This window comes from Sinocyclocheilus anshuiensis, unplaced genomic scaffold (assembly GCF_001515605.1).
Source record: "Sinocyclocheilus anshuiensis isolate Anshui unplaced genomic scaffold, SAMN03320099.WGS_v1.1 scaffold1455, whole genome shotgun sequence".
NCBI lineage: Eukaryota > Metazoa > Chordata > Actinopteri > Cypriniformes > Cyprinidae > Sinocyclocheilus > Sinocyclocheilus anshuiensis.
The window spans coordinates 630874-650134 of NW_015541012.1; the positions used below are offsets into that span (position 1 = coordinate 630874).

Consider the following 19261-nt stretch of genomic DNA (forward strand, 5'->3'; position numbering starts at 1 on the left):
GCTCTTTCAGAACTTCCGGGTCGTGACCACCCTCGTGCAGGTCCTTCAGTGCCTTAGCCTGGTGCACCTGCAGTAACGCCATAGCGTGTAAGGCGGAAGCAGCTTCCCCGCAAGCCGTATAGGCACTGCCGGTTAGACCAGACGAATGCCTACAGGCCCGGGAAGGAAGTACCGGGTCTCCCCGCCAGGAGGAGGCGGACTTAGGACACAATTGCATTGCTACCGCCCGCTCCACTCGAGGGTGGTGAAGGAGGAGGAGCCCGCCGGCCGGATTCTGGCAGTAAAAGGTGCCATCCACGACCTGGTGAGCTCGTCATGCACTTCCGGGAAGAAAGGCACCGGGGCGGGGCGCTGAGAACCAGCGCGAGCTACCCCGAGAAACCAATCATCCAGCCTCGAGGGCTCGGGACGCGGTGGAGGTTTCCACTCGAGCCCTCCCCCCTCGGCGGCCCGGGAAAGCATAGCTGCCATCTCCGGATCCGACTCAGGCCTCGCCACTGTCCCGGAGGGCGGCAGCGGGGCCGAATCTTCATCGGACAGCTCTCCCTCCGATGCTGAGATCGACATCTGGTCGGGGGGAGGTCCACTGGATACCGCTGGTACGCTCTTTAAAGAGGGCCCAGAGCGTTCCGTGGGTCGCTCCACTGGATCGGAGGAGCAAGAGGAGTGATGGTCCCCAGAGGGTTGGTTCCCTGTGCCATCACCGTTTGCCATCACTGTAACCCTCAAACCGCCCGTGCTACTGCTGGAAGTGGTTCTCGTCTGTCCGCCAGAACGAGCCCCAGATCGCGGCAGCGGCAACGGGACTCCGCCCCCTTGCGAGTAGCGGAGCCTGGTTCGCAGCTCCGAGATGGTCATGTTCCCGCAATGAGAACATGACTCATCCACGAAGGCCACCTCAGCGTGCTTGATGCCCAGACACGTGAGGCAGCGATCCTTATAAGGACGATCCATCTTCTTTATAAAGACGCACCCGTGTAGCTCTTTTAGAGAAATTTGCTCTTTAGGAAATGCTCTTTTAGTGCTGAGGCGCACAGGGGAGATGGCCGCTTGCAACACGACAGGGGTAGTGCAGCCTGAAGTGCGCAACCCACTCGACACTGGAACGACCACCGCTGAAGCGCCGTCTCGCCAACACAAGAAGCTTCCGAGAGCGTGCTGAACTCGTAGTTCTCGAACAGACACAGTTAAGCAGAACGACGTTGTCCCTCGGCTCTGAAGCGAAAAGCTGGTATGCATTGCACCTGCTGCCTTATTATACTCACGCTGTGATCAGCGGCAGCTGGATGCAATAATTGCATACCAATGTGCATTGGCTCGTTTAGTTTACACTCGAAGTAGATTGGTCTATCGAAGCGATATCCCAATTCGTCGGTCACCGACGTGACTCGGAGTGACCCACTGAAAGGGAACCTTTAAATTGCTTACTTGTAGGTACGCAAGTAAGATGCCATTGGGAAAAGCATTAAAATTCAAATAAAATGTGCCCAATTAAAACATCACCATTAAATATACGTACACAAATATTCATTATCTGCATAGATCAGGCACAAAAAGGCTGAATCAAAACCCCTGATTAGCTAATTAACAAACATTTAATCGGCAAACGATTGTCCACACTGACTGTGTTCAATATCTGTTCCCTTCTTCTTACTGCCAGAAATTTCAACAATCGACTTCAGGAACTGCACGTCCCTCTTGAATATCAGTCACAGGGGAAGCGGAAAAAGTGCACATAATGAACGGCTGGGTTTGAATGCATCAATCAATCAATGAATAAGTGCTCTAAAGCAGAAAGGGCTCCAATCAGGGCTCGCCATGCTGCAGCTGGCTGTACAGTTCAGAACATTTGCTCTATTCCAATCTCGCATCTGCTCCTTCACAGACTACACTGCCTGCCGAGTTAATATAGCCCCGGTAAGGGGCAAATAACGCCATTCACCCATCTCCTGTTTCCTGCTATCTCCTCCATAACATAAAAACCTTGCTATTCCCAGTATGCTGCATTGCCTCCAAAAAAGTTCTGTCACTTGCAAACAAAAGACATGTTCAGCTGTAATCATTAGAATCATAACTGGCAGCCAGAACAGTGCAAACCAAGACTGTTAGTGCTTCCGTGCCACAGTGTTTCCTGCTAACAGTAACACACTGGGAGAGGAAAAAAATCACTGAAGAACTGTCAGATTAAAGCCATTTGAAGCATAGACCCAGTCCATCCTTTGACATTTTGCTTTTCGGTTCTCACAAACGCCTTTCAAACTATATGTTTATATGTGACTATGTGCAAAAAAAGAGTGTTATAACTGCATGTCGAGACATTTGTCTTACTTTAGCATCTCCAACCACTCCAAATCCATCTATTTAGCTTTCAGTGCGATGTGGCATTGTTCCCGACAACTTGGTAAAGGTAAATAATGAGAGGAGTGATTCACAGCGATGGCGTCCTGTGCAAACACCCTGGATTTGCATGATTCATCTTTATTATGGCAATGTCTGGGACTCTTAAGGGCCTGACATCGGCTCAGCACATACACTAAGTTCATTAGAGCTCCGCGGGATGTGCTCTCTCCACAATCTGCGGCAGGATGCTCATTACGTTAGTCTACAGAAAAGGACTATAGCGGAACGAAAATAGACCCTGCAAGGTATTTTGTCCTGTCAGATGGGTTTTTAAAGAGTTTAAAGGGATGAATCATCTCTGCATTGTGCTAGCACACAATATGTTTTCCATCTCACAAGTAAATACACATTAATGCAGAGAAAAGTAGTGCATTGGGGGATTTGCTGTATCTGCGTGATAGATTTGGGAGCAGAGGGCAGGATTTATATGCAAGAGAAGAGCGGTTTCGCCTGTGATCTAATAACTTGTTTTAACTGACAGGCATTTTGTTCAGTTGCTGCATCGTTGATGGTGTTCAATATTTTGCGCCCTGAAGCACATCTTGTTACCACCTTTAAATCATCCTGCTAGTACGAGGCCTGTGAGAGCAAGGGCACAAAGCAATTTGAATATCCTTAAGCACTGGGTGTGCATGCTAGTCACAATCCCTGGCAAGCCATCAATCAGTCCTTTATGGGGAATGAGGGACATTATGGTAAATGCTAAATGTGATGGGAGGGAAATTACTTTGAGGTCTGCTGTCGCCCATGCTAGCTTAGTTCAAATCCCTCCCTTTCCCTCTTCCTCTCCGAAGAAAGACGCAACTAATGACATATCATTTGTGCCGCATAGATGATCCAACAGTTTGAAATCCCAGTGAGTGGCAACTTATGTATTTACAGAAATATTGGGGAGGATTTACTAAACAGTTTTTATGTATGATATTTCAGAACAAAAAAACCTGGGTTTTATTTACACATCACCAGCGATCCAGCCTAAACAGGGACAAAATGCACTGAAATAATGCTGTTATGCATTTAAATTACATTTTTGTTATTCTTTTCAGCACTAACACCTTTCCATGCAAGTTTGGCTGACAGTAGATGCTCTCAGAAAAAAGTGCTATTTTCATGATGCAGTACCACTCACAGAAATCTGTTGGAGCAGCTTTCTAGTGGTCATAGTGGTCAGTCAGAATGTATTAAATTGGTCAAATGTGATAGTAAAGACATTTTTAATATCACAAAAGATTTATATTTCAAATAAATGCTGTTCTTTTGATTTTTCTATTCATCAACGATTCCTGAAAAACAAATGTATCACAGTTTCCACAAAAATATTAAGCAGCACAACTGTTTTCGACATTGAAAATATTAGTTTTTTGAGCAGCAAATCAGCATATTAGAAAGATTTCTGAAGGACCATGTGATACTGAAGACTGAAGTAATGGATGCTGAAAGTTCAGCTTTGCCACCACAGGAATAAATTATATTTTAAAATATATTCACAATATTACTGTTTTTACTGTATTTTTGATATAAGTGCAGCCTTAGCAAGCATGAGAGACATATTTCGAAAACATTAAAAAATGTTGCCACCCCCAAACTTGTGAATAGTATACTCTATACACATACAATAGCTGCCTATATATTTTAGGAAGAAGATCCTTCTCATCAAAAAGTTTGATAATGCCTGTCCTAAGTTATAATTTAATTTAGCAAATCTACACACAATCACAACTCCTATCACAATCAGTTGCATAAATTCACTGTATGCTAAGACCTGTTCTGCTCAATGCTTTAATGCGGCGAAACCAAGGATGCACTCCTGCTCTGCTCCAAATGTTCCTCCGGTGATTACCTGCCATCTCCCTAACTGCTGCACCCTGCTGGGGAACGCTCTAGATGAAGTAGCTCCTAAATGGCAGTTAGCACTTCAAACGCAGGGAAGGGACGAGAAGGTTGTCAGAGACTTAATTGTGGCGGAGAGCCTGCGGTTCTGCATGCGCCACAGACGCCAGGCCCAATTAGCCAGGCGTACAGTCTGCCAATCCATGAGGGACAAGAAGTGGCTGATTCGCCGTTCGCTCTCCTCTGACTAATGGATCGATATGGAGACAGGGCCTGGGAGATATACATGCGGCAGAGAGGCTGGAGTGCGAACTGACGCCATCTGCATGCATGTTACACCTGGTTTCTGCTTTATTTTTCCACCTCAAACTCCGGCTGGATGAATGGACTCATTCTGAGATAATTATTGTGATGATCCTTGTGAAAAAGAAGTGTGCTTAATTTTATTGAATGTCTACTTATAGTGTACTAAAATCTAAATAAGTATTAATGAAATATAAGGCCATTTAAGTGTACTTAAAGAGAGTGACAGTTTCTTAACACACTTAAGTACACATTTAAAGAAGTACCCTTCGTAATTATGTCAAATTAAAAGTTTTACTTATTGTACATTTTAAATTATTGTTTTAATAATCCTTTGTCATGCTTTAAAGAAGTACAATTATTTTAATGTTAATGTGTTGTCTAATATGCTAAAATACGTTAAATACTTGATTATAATTTTAACTGTAGTGTATTATTAAATATATTAGATGTACTAAATTGCAACTTCATCATTACAAATGTGCAATTACAAATATACATTTTATAGAAATTTCGATAGAAATTACATTAAAGTATATTTTAGTTTATCTTGAATTCTTGTCAATACATTCGACAGTACACTTATAGAATTATAAAATTATACATAAAAGTGTACTGACGTCTTAAGTAGGTCAAAAAAGCAAGTTCAACTAACTGTATTTAAGTTGAACTATCTGCTTTTAATATATAAATTACAACACATTTTCATTTGATTGTAAATACAATATGCAATTAAGTGTCGAAACACATTACATTTCTTTTTTTCTCCTGTTGAACGCAAAAGAAGATATTTTGAAGAATGCTTGTAACCAAACAGTTGCTGGTAACCATTGACTTCCATTGTGTCACGATCGCTACTGTGAGGGAGCGTGGAGCGAGGAGTCGTGGAGTACATCAACAAGGAGTCTTTAATAACATCAAGGGAACCAGGAAAACACACGTGGCAGAGGAGGTTGACATAAACAATACCAGACGAATTAAACTAATAACAAATAAAACTTATGAAACATAATAACATGAGGGAAAACACAGCTGGAAACAAATGGGAAACAATCAGGGAGCAGGAACAGGAAAACCAAATAAGGGCAAGGAAACACATAGGGAGCAAAACACACACAAAACACGGAACAGAGTCTGACACATTGCATTTTGCATACTAATTTTCCCATAATGGCTACCAGCAACTGTTCAACTGAATATTCTTCAAAATATCTTATTGTGTGTTCAACAGAAGAAAGAAACACATACAGGTTTGGAACTACTTGAATAAATAATTACAGAATTTACATTTTTGGATGAACTATCCTTTTAAGAATATTATTTTAAAGCATATTATTTCCATAATAAGTACTCTTTAATAAGTAAAGTGTAATTATTTTTCACAAGGGGAGGCAAGGGGAGGTTTGGGTCAATCTGTGTCTCACAGATATCTGAATCAGTCTGTCCATCAATACTGCTAATATAAAGCCTATCAGTAAAGAACCACAATATTTATGAGCGCAATACATCACCAGCATAAGCCAAGCAGAGATGGACAGAAAAATAGAGCGGTGGACATCAGCCGATGGCGTGGGAGATTGGCCCATTGATTTGTAATGAATATCCACAAGCTTTCCTTCCTCCCCTCAAGTGGGTTGAAAGCCTTTATTGTGGAGTTACACATTAATAGTGTCCCGCTAATGTCCCACAGCCCACTTACAGGCGTCACCAGCAGCATTGGTGGAACCCCAGCTGTGCGTCTTGGTGGACAAGCGAAGAAATCTAAATGAAAGGACAGCAGGGATCAGCTCTGAAAAGCGGTATTGACACAGAGATGGCATTCTGCCTGCTATCAAGACTGTCGCAGATGGGGAGGTGGCCATTCATAACCTGCCCCGCTGGAGATGTGTAATCATGTGACGACGTGAGCTGTTGGTTTAATAATATACAGTAAAAAAAACAAAACAAGTGGAGTTCAAGTGAAGTGGAAGCTTGCCAGAATACAGAGGCTGAGCGGGCATGCAGGTGCTTTTGAGCGCCGCAGATGTTTAGCGCATCAGACAAGCTCTTGAGCGAGATGAGGAGCAGGCGCAAAAGGGGAAAAGGCATATATACACATGGCAAAACGCAAAAGGGCTTCTGAAGAGAATGAGCGCTGGGGAGAAAAGCGATTGGGATACACACTTCACAAGGCTGTGGAAGTGTCAGGCGTGCCTCAGAGACTGTTATGGCAGAGGGAAAGAAAGAGAGAGAGCGTGATAAAGCTTTACCATCGCCTCGGCACCTGGAAACTGTCAAAGCCTGATTCACAACTTCTGTCCTAAAGGAGGGGCAGACGCACAGGCACAATAACACTCATTTTCACGCAAGCGCTGCGAAAAGGAGGGTTTAAGGTGCAGTTCCTGCACATGATCATCAGAACTCAGGAGCGTGAGGTTTAATTAATAGTGATGTCCCTCTCTCGCAAGTTTTTTTTTCCTCCCTTCTGTTTATTTTCTCTTTTTTTCAGACTTTTTTCGAAAGCCATGAAGCACAACTGATTGCATCGGATCACCAAGAGCAAATTGCTTTTCCTCGGCAGAAGAGACAGGCAGAGGTGGGGGTGATGGGGGGGATAGAGGGAGTTTGTCGTTTATCAGCAGCTCAAAACATTTAGGGGACCTTCAGCAGACTAGTCGACTTCGACTCGACTTTCATCACATAAAAGTCAGCTTCAAAAAATCAGAAGTCGTTCAACCCCTACTATGGAGCCATTGGTTCCTTAAAGTAAATATTTAGGAGCCATATTACAGAATCACTCAATGAAGATGTTTTTTCTGTCTGACTCAAAAACCTTACAACTGGACCTTAATAACCAGATATATTTATATAAAAATATGAAAATCACTCTGGTGTATTATTTATTTTTTATTTATACATTATCATATCAACAAGCAATCAGGAAACAGACTAATGTAAGTCTTAAAATCCTAAATTATACAATCACAGAAATGGTTCATTTCGAATCGGACTTAACCCAAAAAAAAATTACTCTAGGTTCAAGTGAAAAAGTCAGTTACGGCTGGACAATAATTCAATATCAATATGTATCGCGATATTATTTTTTTTTCAATAACGGTGATATGATTTTTAAACACATTTCCGATATTTCGATATACATTACCAGTTTCCCATACATTGATTTATTTGTGCCGTTTGACTTCGTTGAATAAACATGAGCACTGCACGTTTCAAAATCATAACACGGCGCGGGTGTTTTATATGAATGTATGTCTGAAGGGAACCGACTGTCTTCAGAAAAGTTTCGATGGCATTTTCATTTGATCAAATTAATAATTTTATTTAGCAAGGATGCTTAAAATTGATCAAAAGTGATGATAAAGGCATTTATAATGTTACAAAAGATTTCTATTTCAGATAAATAGTGTTCATATCGATATCGGAATTATATCGTATCGACCGAAATTAAGAAATATATCGTGATATACATTTTGGTCATATCATCCAGCCCTAGATTTACTAAATGAGTCTGATTCGAACTGCTAACAAAAGGCTGTTTCATTAAATATTTTGACTGACTAATTGAAAAGAACAGGACTTAACCTAAAAATGATTCGGTGAAAGAGTCAGTTGTGAACACCTCTGAATGATTCACCAAATTAGTCAGATTTAAACCACTAACTAAAGGCTGTTTCATTAAATGTTTTGACTGACTAATTGAAAAGAACTGGTTCTTATGAGTCATTTGTTCACGAATTGGACATCACAGTTCATGCACAAAATTATATCTCGATGAAAGGGCCCTTTAGTCACAGTCTGGAGCCCTGTTTTATGGACCTTTTTGCATAAACACATCTGACACCGTATTTGATACCTAACATGATATCTAATATAACACTACATATTCTATTCAAATTTCATCTATCTGATTATATCTTTTTACATCAGTCCTCATCTGTCTCATAATACATACCATCTGAGGTTAATCTATACAAACATAATCTCGCCGCCCTTAACACATCACCATGTGCGTGTATGATGAAAGCTGGGGGAGGGGGTCTGTGAATTCAATCAGATACAATTTTACAAATAAGACTCTGGATTAATTTAATAAGAGGTTTAATCTATAAAACATGCTCTCATCGGCAATTCCCGCCCATTCATTTTCTGGAGAAGGACAAGACTGAATTTAATTGTAAATCATAATGCGTTTCCGAATGCCATAGAATGTGATGTAAAAAGCAGGGCAGGCTGAATTATGGAAGGGGCAGGACAAGCACATAAAGCACTATTACTCCCCATGCTCCTGCCATGGCTAGTGATTAAAACAGGCCATAAAGACAAACATACATACAGTGTGGGTTAAAGGATGAGAGCGCCGCGGCAAGGTCTTCCATTTTTATCAGGGCTAATGGAGAAAACAGCAAAAATGGGCAAAAACATTTTCAAGTCATGTGAGTGCAATGTGTGTGCGAGTGCAATGTTGCACTACAAAACAGCATGGGAATCATTAGGACAGGATATAGACTATGGCATATTTAGGTCAAGAGCATACATAAAGACTAGACTGCAAAAATACGAGTTTTATAATTAGACTCAAGCCTGTCAGACTCCTGGGCTACATTATGCCTTCTTCTCATCCATATATAGACCGGATCCATTATAGTACAAGTTCAGTAAGGCAACCACGTTATTTCAATCCCATCTCTACATCTGAACTCCCTACTTTTCCATCTTTACCATCTGGCCTCTGGAAGCCTGACAAAGTCATTGATCATCCCGGCTGCACAGATGTTCAGATGTAGCCGCTACAAAAGAACTTCAAATGCTGTTTAAGTGGGTTAGTTACTGTATGATGGTAAGGGCAGTGGTGTTCTGAATTGAGGAGGCAAAGTCCTCACTATTTTTCACATGCTTTATTTTAATCCAATGTAAACTAATGTCCCAGTTACACTTCAAGGGATAGTTCACCCAAAAATGAAAAATTTGAAACAAGTTGAAAACTCGATCTGTAAGGGCTTCTTAGTGAGCAGTCAGCTTGGTGAAATTAACGGTTCATCTCCATGTCTGTGACCATCATGACACTTTTTACCTGTCATTGTTTACTGAGCTTTGATGAATGATGATCCTAAAATAGGTTGACTAATGAAAAGAACATCAGTTCACAAATAAAATAAGCATGAAATTTGAAAAGTGTGACTTTTTATAGTTATTATTTGGGATTCATGTAAAATGCTTAATACTAACTTGATAAGATATGTATACTTGTAAAAAATTACATTGAAAATGTAAAAATACAATATATATATTGTGTAAGTAATGTTTATTTAACCTGGAAAATGTGTCAACATTAAAGCTATAATTAATACCCAAAAATGAACATGTTGTCATCAATTAATTACCCCCATGTTGTTCCAAACCTATATAAATTTCTTTCTTCTGTTGAAACCCAAAGATGATGATATTTTGAAAAATGTTGGTATACCCAAACAGTTGCTGGTAGCCATTGACTTCCATAGTCTGGAAAAAAAAATACTATGGATGTCAAAGGCTGTTTGGTTACCAACATGCTTCAAAATATATTTTTTGTGTTAACAAGTTGAGGGTGAGTAAATTATAACAGAATTGATTTTTACATGATATCTATGTGGGTGAGTTGTTTACTTACTTTTTAATTAGTCTTCACATTATATTTATTCATTCAGACGGATGAACAGATGCGCAACACGCATGAAAACAAGAGACAAGATTTATCACATTAACTGCGTAATAGGCCAGTCATAGCGCAATGAATGCACTGCCTCCTCTTAAAGGAGACATATTATACCCCTTTTTACAACATGTAATATAAGTCTCTGGTGTCCCCAGAATGTGTCTGTGAAGCTTCAGCTCAAAATACCCCACAGGTCATTTATTATATAATTGTGAAAATGCCTATTTTGAGTGGAAGCAGAAACACGCTGTTTTTCGTGCCTGTCTCTTTAAATGCAAATGAGCTGCTGCTCCCCGCCCCCTTTTCCAGAATAGAGCTGCACCATTACAGCTGGTACCTGCTAAAAACATCTGTTTTGGTTCTGATTATCATATTTATCGTGCTGAAACCATGCGTTTTAAACCATATTAGTTTAAACTTCTGATATACGGTTTTCTGAGTGCACACATCCGAAGCACACGGACAGAAAGTACACCCTTGTCGCTTACGAAATCAAAATGACGGCGCCGTGGGTGGAAACTAACAGATTAAGGGGTGGTAATATTATAATGAGATCCCTCTGCAATGTACGGTGGTAAAGAAGTGCAAAACAAATCACAATTCTGAAAACAAAATAACAAATTACAAACGCAAATGCAAGTCTAAAAACCAAAATAACAATTCAGAAAGCACAACAACAATTCAGAAAACATTATAACAAGTCAGAAAACACAATGACAAATTTGAAAACAAAATAACAAGTCAGAAAACACAATGACAAGTCCGAAAACAAATTAACAAGTCAGAAAACACAACAACAAATAGACAAACCGGAAGAGGTAGGTATAGTTTGAGACAGCACCATTGGTTTGGGATTACTCACCACTGACTGGACGAGACATCTGTCACTCAACATATACAGGAAGAACCAGCCGAAGAACAGCAGAGTCATGGTAGAAAGTTCGGAGATGGTATTAAAGTAGCTCAGTTTAAATGTATTGTATGAATTGCCCTTACTATGGAATAAAAAATACGGAGTGTCTATTTACACTTAGTGCAAATAGCCCGCCTAGTTGGCAGAGGCTATGTACAGTAATTCCACCCTGCAACGTGTGATTAGGCTAGTCAACACTTTAAAAGTGGCTGTAAAAAATCAGCTCCAGTGGTGCAGATGGAAAAGCTTGTGTTGTTGGCTATTTGACGCGATTCAAATCGTATTAGCAATTCGTATTAGCAATGGATTCTATTTACACTAAGTGAAAATAGCAGTATTTTTAGCAATATGCTATTTACACTAAGATAAATAGACACTCCGTATTTTTTATTCCATAGTAACGGCAATTCCCTACAATACGTTTAAACTGAGCTACTTTAATACCATCTCCGAACTTTCTACCACGACTCTGCTGTCAGCTGAGCGAGTGTGCGTGTGGGGGTCAAGAGGTCAAGCTGACAATCACTCCCCTTTCCATCCTTCTTCTCCAGCACTGCCTGGGCCGACACAGGGCACTGATAAATTGCTGATTGAGTGATATTGCTTGATCCTAAAAGACAGGGTGTGAGCCTAATGGCTTCTCGGAGCAGGATGAGCTACGTTGGGAGGAAGTGTGGCCGAACCCTCCCCCTGGTGCTTCGGGTAATGAGGTCAGGCTGTGGAACTCACCCTCCTCGAGGGCTGATCTAGGCTAGGTTGACTAGCACGGTGTTTAAGTCGACCCATCATTGACACTCTTATTCTCTCAGTGGAGACCTGGGATGTCTGATCTTACACAGTGCCAGAGCACAGACAGTGGCTCAGACGACTGCGCTATGTTACTTGCGCTGCTCTGAGACCATTCGGCACTACAGTCATATCTCAAATGTGGATTTTAATGCTGCTGTGTTTGCTAACAAGTGGCTAAATATAGACTACAGCTACAGCAAGGATTTGAGTTTTACATGCTTGATGAATGAGACAACCATTGTGAGACTTGTACAATAATTTTTCAAAGTTGTAAATAAAACAGGTTACTGGAGTACGTTTTACAAAAAATACAACTTCAGTCTTTCAAAACTGAAGTAGTAATTCAAAACACTACTTCAAAATTTCACGTTTAATTCAATGTGTTACTTGCAGCTTCTTTTCACTATATAGCAACATGTAAGCAATTTTAAAATTCATGTAGGATGTATGAGTTTATTTTGTACAACAAAAAGAGAAAATTCCCTTAAGTAACATTAACCAAAGATCACATTTTTCTCTAACCCATAAACTACAATTCTCATCACAGTTCTCAAAGGAAATGTCAGAGGGAACCAATGGCGAGTAAGCATTTTGGTTTCCAAACTGATGTCATGAATCATTTTTAGCAACATTGTTAGAGATATTAATGTTATTTTGGGCAATTTAGCCTTAATAATAATTTTATTAGGGATGCACCAATTCACTGATACACTTCTGGCTGACACCAATAAGTCAATCATGATTTTTATGTTATGTTCAATAACCAATAAGTGACCGATAATACAATTTTATCATATTTCGTCTAAATAAAAATTTAGTGTGAATGATCTGTAAATTGAATTGAGGCATCACAACATTACAATGCAAAGTATTAAAAAATAAATATTCATTTTTGAGATTTGCTAAAGATTACATTTAACAGTGTTATTAAATATAACTTAAGAATAACTTTAAGTGACCATATATACTTAAAACTAATACCTAATAGCGATCATGTTTGATCGTTGTAATCCTTATACAGCAACTTGTTAGCAACTTCAAAATTCATGCTGGAGGTATCAATTTTTTTGTAGAATAAAGTTTTGTTTTTTTACCAGCATTTTTTACTCAAAACTATGGTACAGATACATCATGCATCCCTATTTCTTTTAATCTTCATTATGACTTTTCGTTGCTATGTTCAAAGTATAAATCTGCTGTAAATGAGACAAGTGATTCCACAGCAAAGATTCTAGAATGAAGCTCCATTAAAATCTAAATGTTGCATTACAGGGAAGCAGCTGGTAAAGCTGGTAAAGGTTCCTACAACATCTTTAAACCAGCTGCTCTGTCATGACAATCAGCACACTTGATTTCTGTCTGTTGTGCATGCAAATCAATATTCATTGATTTCACGTACACTTATGCTGCATTGAAAAGTCTTTGCAAATGCACCATATATACATATATGCTTAGACGCAGCTACTGTATGTTTTAGAAACTGCTGCAGATTACAAATGTAACCATATATCCTTTGCTCACAATGCCATGAGCGAGCCGTGGGGGTGTCCTGTACGCCAGTGAACCTCATTTAAAAACATTCATACTTGCTAATGCACCATTGCCGTATTCAAAACATCCGTAACATGAGTCACATATTTTTTACACATTAACATTTGTCTTTTCCTGTGTGCGTTTCCTGGTGTGCATGCACTAATTGTGTATTTACATCTGTGTCTATCACAGCAGGACAGCACAGACCCGAGCAAATTGATCCACTGACCTTCCTGCATTTCTTGTATAGCCCATCATCCATTTGTGAGTGGTGGGCCGTGCTTTTAGCCTGCTGTCTGTGCTCAGTGTGGAATGATGGAGCTGTGCATTAGTCAGAGTGCTTTTCAAGGTAAGAGCCATTCAGCGCACAACCCTGAAGCCTCATCACACCCGTCCTGAAGGTGACTGATCGCAAACACTAACTTATACACCTCTAAAAGCAGAAAAGTCAATGTTCCAATCACCAATATGTAATCAATACAGTGCAAAATGTAATTAGTACAGACAGACAAGAGGAGTCTGAGACAAAAGACAGGATGGAAAAGCTCTGCTCATTCAATCAGTCTCAACTATGAAGCGCAATTTAAATCCTGCCACCTAAAACTATGAAACATATCACATTTGCAAATGAAAGATTCTTCCCAAATGATGAGGGGCTTGTGAGATGATTGCTTCGCAAGTGTCTCCGCAGCAGCGACTGACAGGTGAGTGAAAGTGCAAAGGTATTCTTGAATTGGAAGAATGTCAAGATGGAAATTATGTATAAATTAAAAAATATCATTTGGCTGACATGCAATCAAATTCCAGTTCATTCTTACTTTTCAAAGGAAAATGACACCACAGAATATTTACGCAGAGAATTGAGTGCTGCGTATCTCTCAAAAGTATACTGCATGGAGCAGCTCTTGACAAATAACACAGGGATTATCCCTTGTATTGCTCGCAGAGCTTTTACAGTAAGACAAAAAAAGAGTGACGGGAATTGTCAGACAAAAGCTAAAAACAACACAGAGCTCTTAGGTACAACAGCTTTCTGGTGCGAAAATGAAGTGCAACATGGACTATGCTGTGCTTGGAAAATGACTGTAGCAGTTTTCAGTTTTCAGTGAGCAAAATGCATGGCTAGCATTTAGTGTTATATTTTACATGTTTTGTGTGATTAATCAATGTTTTAAACATAAACATGAACTTTGTAAGACTCTGTACTGATATAATCCTCAAAACAAATACAAATCGTGAGAAATATCAACGTCAGATATTACTGACAACAATGTTTTAGTCCCCTATGTTAAATGACAAATATTAGATATGAAACATGCAAACTGTTTCAGAAGATGTCACTCACTTATTCTGTCAACAGTGTGGTGTAAAGGAAGTGTGGATGAAACAGGCCTACAGATTATACTAGAACAAACCAATCTAATTTTAAAACGTCACCTACATTATTCTCATGTTCCAAACATTGTGCTTTAGTTTTAACATTTTTTTTACGTGATTACGCTGCTTTCTTTCTACAACAATAAATTAAAATAGTTACTGAAGAGATTTTAATTTAAGTTTACATAACTATGGATGGATTTTCCCTGTAAATAAAATGCATTTTACAGTGACTTGTGAAGGTCCGATCTTGATAATCACTGAAAGTACATTTCACTTTTAAATCAGTAGATAAATAATGTTCCTTAGTCTCACCACACTATGATCCTCAAATTAAAAACCTGTTGAACCTCAAACTTTTCAGCTTGTTATACATGATCACATGTAATATTCTGATCAGATAAATCTATAACCAAAGATCTGGCTTGTGTACTAACTTTACATCACGTAATACTGAATGAGAACTTACAGCCATTACATTTCTGGCTGACACCAATAAGTCAATAATGATTTTTATGTTATGATCAATAACCAATAAGTGTATTTAATACATAATTATAATATTTCGTCTAAATAAAAATTTAGTGTGAATGATCTGTAAATTGAATTGAGGCATGGAAGAAAAATGGAAAATGAAAACGAGAGACTAAAACATAGATCTCTGGCTAGAATAAAAATAACACAATGCTATAAATAAATATAGAAGAGCGTGGAGCAAATAGGAAATACACTGTCAAGCGCGGTGCTGTCCATCCTGTGTGGGCTTTATCACAATTACGCCGATGACTTTTTGACTTACGAGTCCATCTGTTGGGCAATGTGTGATGAGAGAACATATTTCAGCTCGAGTGCAACCAAAGTACTAGTGAAGCGTCTTAAATAAACCTCCTCAACACAAATCACAAAAACACAAAGAGTTTTTTCTCCGCTAACAAATGTACAATACAGTGAGAAATGGGTTCACATCATCTTCCCATCGGGGTCTGTGGAGCTGCGCGTATCCTCTTCCGCTAATCGCGTGGAAAGCAGAACAAGTATACAATGTTTAGAATTATAAATATAAATGCTTACCTTGCCCTCGTGCCACCCACACGACAGCAAATACGGCCAGAATCAGAATGACCATGTTTGGTGTGTAATTTCTTGTCGAGTTCATGCTCGCGGCAGTGGGCTCCTATCACAGAATATGTCCTTGTATTAAAACACTTTCCGAATAATTAAAGAGGAACAGGACACAAACGTTCCGCGAAACCTCCGCCGCACGCGCCGTGAGGAACGAGACGGGGAGCACTGGTCAGATTTGTATTTGTGAACGGAGGAGAGCCGGAGAATGTTCAATTTCTGTCAGCACCTCTCAGACTGAGTCGAGCCGTTTCAGTACCGCGGACAGCTCCTAGCGTCGGCAACTGGAACAACTTCAGGCTCCGCGCAAAGTTTGTACCGTACATAATCTAATAGTGCCCTCGATTAAATGGCTCATGTATTAGCATTTGTATTTCATTTCAACTGCTGACTGAGGCGAAAGGAGGAAGTGGTCGACCGTGCACTACGGATTAAACAGATTACTCTAGTGTGCACACCTACTGAGCTAGTCAAAAATATATTAAAAATGCAATAAAAAAATGAATAAATGTTTTCATATGAAATACATGTTTTCTGTAATAAAAGTCATATTGAAATATTTTGTAGGGCATAGAGTAATAACTGTATGTGTGTAATGTCTAGAGATTATTAAAAAAAAAAGAAAAGCATTAAGAGGCTGAAATATGGTGAAAGAAGTTGTCAAATGTTTTGTTTTTAGTTCATAAAAACAAAATAAAAATGTAATTAAAATATAAATAAAATATTATTAATGCTTGAACTTAAAAGTCACTTCATTTTCATGGGACAAGAAAACCATTACTTTACTTTTAAAATATATACACACATACCATTCAAAAGTTTTGGGGTCAGTAAAAAAAATCTTACTGACCTTAAACTTTTGATATGATACTGACAATGCTGTTCTTCTGAACTCTTCATTCATCAAAGAATCCAGAAAAAAGCATCACAGTTTCCACAAAAATATTAAGCGGCATACCTGACATTAATAATAATAGGAAATGTTTCTTGAACACACAAAATCAGCATATTAGAATGATTTCTGAAGGATCATGTGACACTAAGGACTGGCGTAATTGCTGGAAATTCAGCTTTGCATCACAAGAATAAAATACATTTTAAAACAGAAAACAGTGATTTTAATTTGCAAAAATGTTTTACAATATTACTGTATTTACTGTGGTTTTGGTCAAATAAATGTAGCCTTTGTAACAATCTTTCAAAAACATAAAAAAAAACACTGACCCCAAACATACTTAAACCTTCTTATCAAACAGCAAGTTTAATTCAGCTCAAACAGTGTAATTCTACAAAAAAAAATAATAATAATAATTATATTCATGTTATATGCAAGACTCAAAAATCTACATATTTTGACCTTTCTATGAAAAGTCAGGTTTTGTTCAGGTCAGAAGGAGCAATTCCAAGAAACATCTTGAGTGTTGAGTGTATTTTTGCCTTGAAAATATTTTGGGAAACTTTTTAAAATGACATGCAATAAAAGTGTAAGAAAAACATTTTAGCATTTACCTGATAGTTACACAGCTTGTTAGACCTGTCTCTAAACAATAACTTTGCAATTATAGCAATATCACAGCTATTTGCAACAGAACCACTGCTAAGATTAGTTTTTTTGTTTTGCTGCATTCTTTCCCACTGGAATGGGGTAATTCTGGTGAATAAAAACATCTAATTATAAGCAAACCGCCTCAGTTTATAGCGATAATTTAAAAGAATCTAGAGAGGAAAAGGGAAAAATTAAAATCTCAAAACTCTCTCCTAAAAATTACCCATACAATGACCTGCTCATCAGTTCCCAGTACTTGCGCTCCACAAAGAACTAAATAGTAAGGAAAAGAGCAACACTCATGAAATATATATGAGGTGAGACAGAGGACTTTGTGGCAATAATATAGAAATGTTAAGTGATGCTGCAGAGCTGAAGAGTTATGAACGTTAACCACCAAATGTTAATGCAGTCCTCATCTGCTGGCCATTATTGCAATTATAGGAAGCCATCATCACCTTTTCATTTCACCATATTTCCCTCGGAGCCTGCTCATGTTTATGTGGAAATGTTCTCTGCCTCTCTGTGTAATAATTACTATTCCAAGCTCAGTGGTGAGACTGTAACTGGTAATTATAATTGCACACTGCAAAAGTAAAAATGCTGAATTTACAACCTGGTTAGACAAACTTAACAAGCAGAAAATGATTGATTTCTTGATTGAAGCTGTGCAGTCTTAAACAGCTACATAGTATTCTACCTTTTTGAATGCATTTGTTTCACGAGAACAGGGTTATTCCCCTGAAGCTAGACTGGGCCGGGGTTCACTAAAGCATTAATGTTGCCTGTGCCTACAAGCCAGTATCCTGAGGTTAAATCCTCTCTGTGTGTCAGTGCTTAAATGGATATTTCAACCAAGAATTTCAATTCTGGCATCATTTAATCACCCTTATTTCGTTCCAAACCTGTATGATGTTTTTCTTCTGTGCAATGGAAGGTATTTTAAAAATGCTTCAACTGTTTTTTGTCCATAAAATGAAACTCAACAGGGTCCAAAACAACAAAAGACGCACTGACTTTAATTTCATGCACAAAATGCTTCAAAATTTATTCTCTTGCTTTACAGACACACAAAAAGTCATGCAGGTTTGGAATGGCATGAAAGAATTTCCATTTTGGGGTGAACAGTCTTCAACAATCAGTTAAATCCAGCTGCCTCCGAACTCACATACTCTCTTAGGGTGTGTTTACACTAATGTAGTTCAGTTCCCTTGGTTCTTTTGGTCTGGACCAGAAAAGAAAATTAAACATTTAGTCCTGGTTGGCTTTGTGTTCATGCTGACATTTTCAGATACAAAGCAAAAGGCATAAAGGACATGGTCATAACCTGATTGGACAGCTTTTAAGACATATCTTGCTAACTTACCAAACATCTAAACAATGCTGTGTGCTGGGCTAAATGTGCTCATTGTATGTGTGTAAATGCATTATTTTTACCCGCTTATATCTCACAAAGAACTTATCAAATATGTAAATGACTGGAGTCAAAACAGATACAGGAATTCTTCCGTTGCACATAGATCTGCTGTAAGGAGACGGTGGTTTCCGACGCCTGTACCAAAATGTAATGGGCAACAAAGCTCCTGACAAGAAGAACCAGGTATGCTTGAGCATTCTGTCCTCTTCACAGTTGCATCTTGTAACAACATCACATGCTGTTTATGGTTTGTTTAGATAGCTTGTTTGGTTTGTTCCTAGGTTCGGATGGCAGCGTTCACACTTATTCAAATGAACCGTACTAACAAAGCAATTGCAC

General features: G+C 38.9%; 1 protein-coding gene across 4 annotated transcripts in view; it reads right to left on the reverse strand.

Annotated features, from left to right (window-relative positions):
- sez6b (seizure related 6 homolog b) overlaps positions 1 to 16214 on the reverse strand; it is a 195437-nt gene extending 179223 nt beyond the window's left edge. For all 4 annotated transcript variants that reach the window (XM_016488765.1, XM_016488769.1, XM_016488766.1 and 1 more), the window contains exon 1: positions 15909 to 16214. In XM_016488765.1, the coding sequence (XP_016344251.1) occupies positions 15909 to 15993 (85 nt within the window). In that variant the 5' untranslated portion in view covers positions 15994 to 16214. The remainder of the gene's footprint in view (positions 1 to 15908) is intronic.
- Positions 16215 to 19261: the final 3047 nt, after the last annotated feature.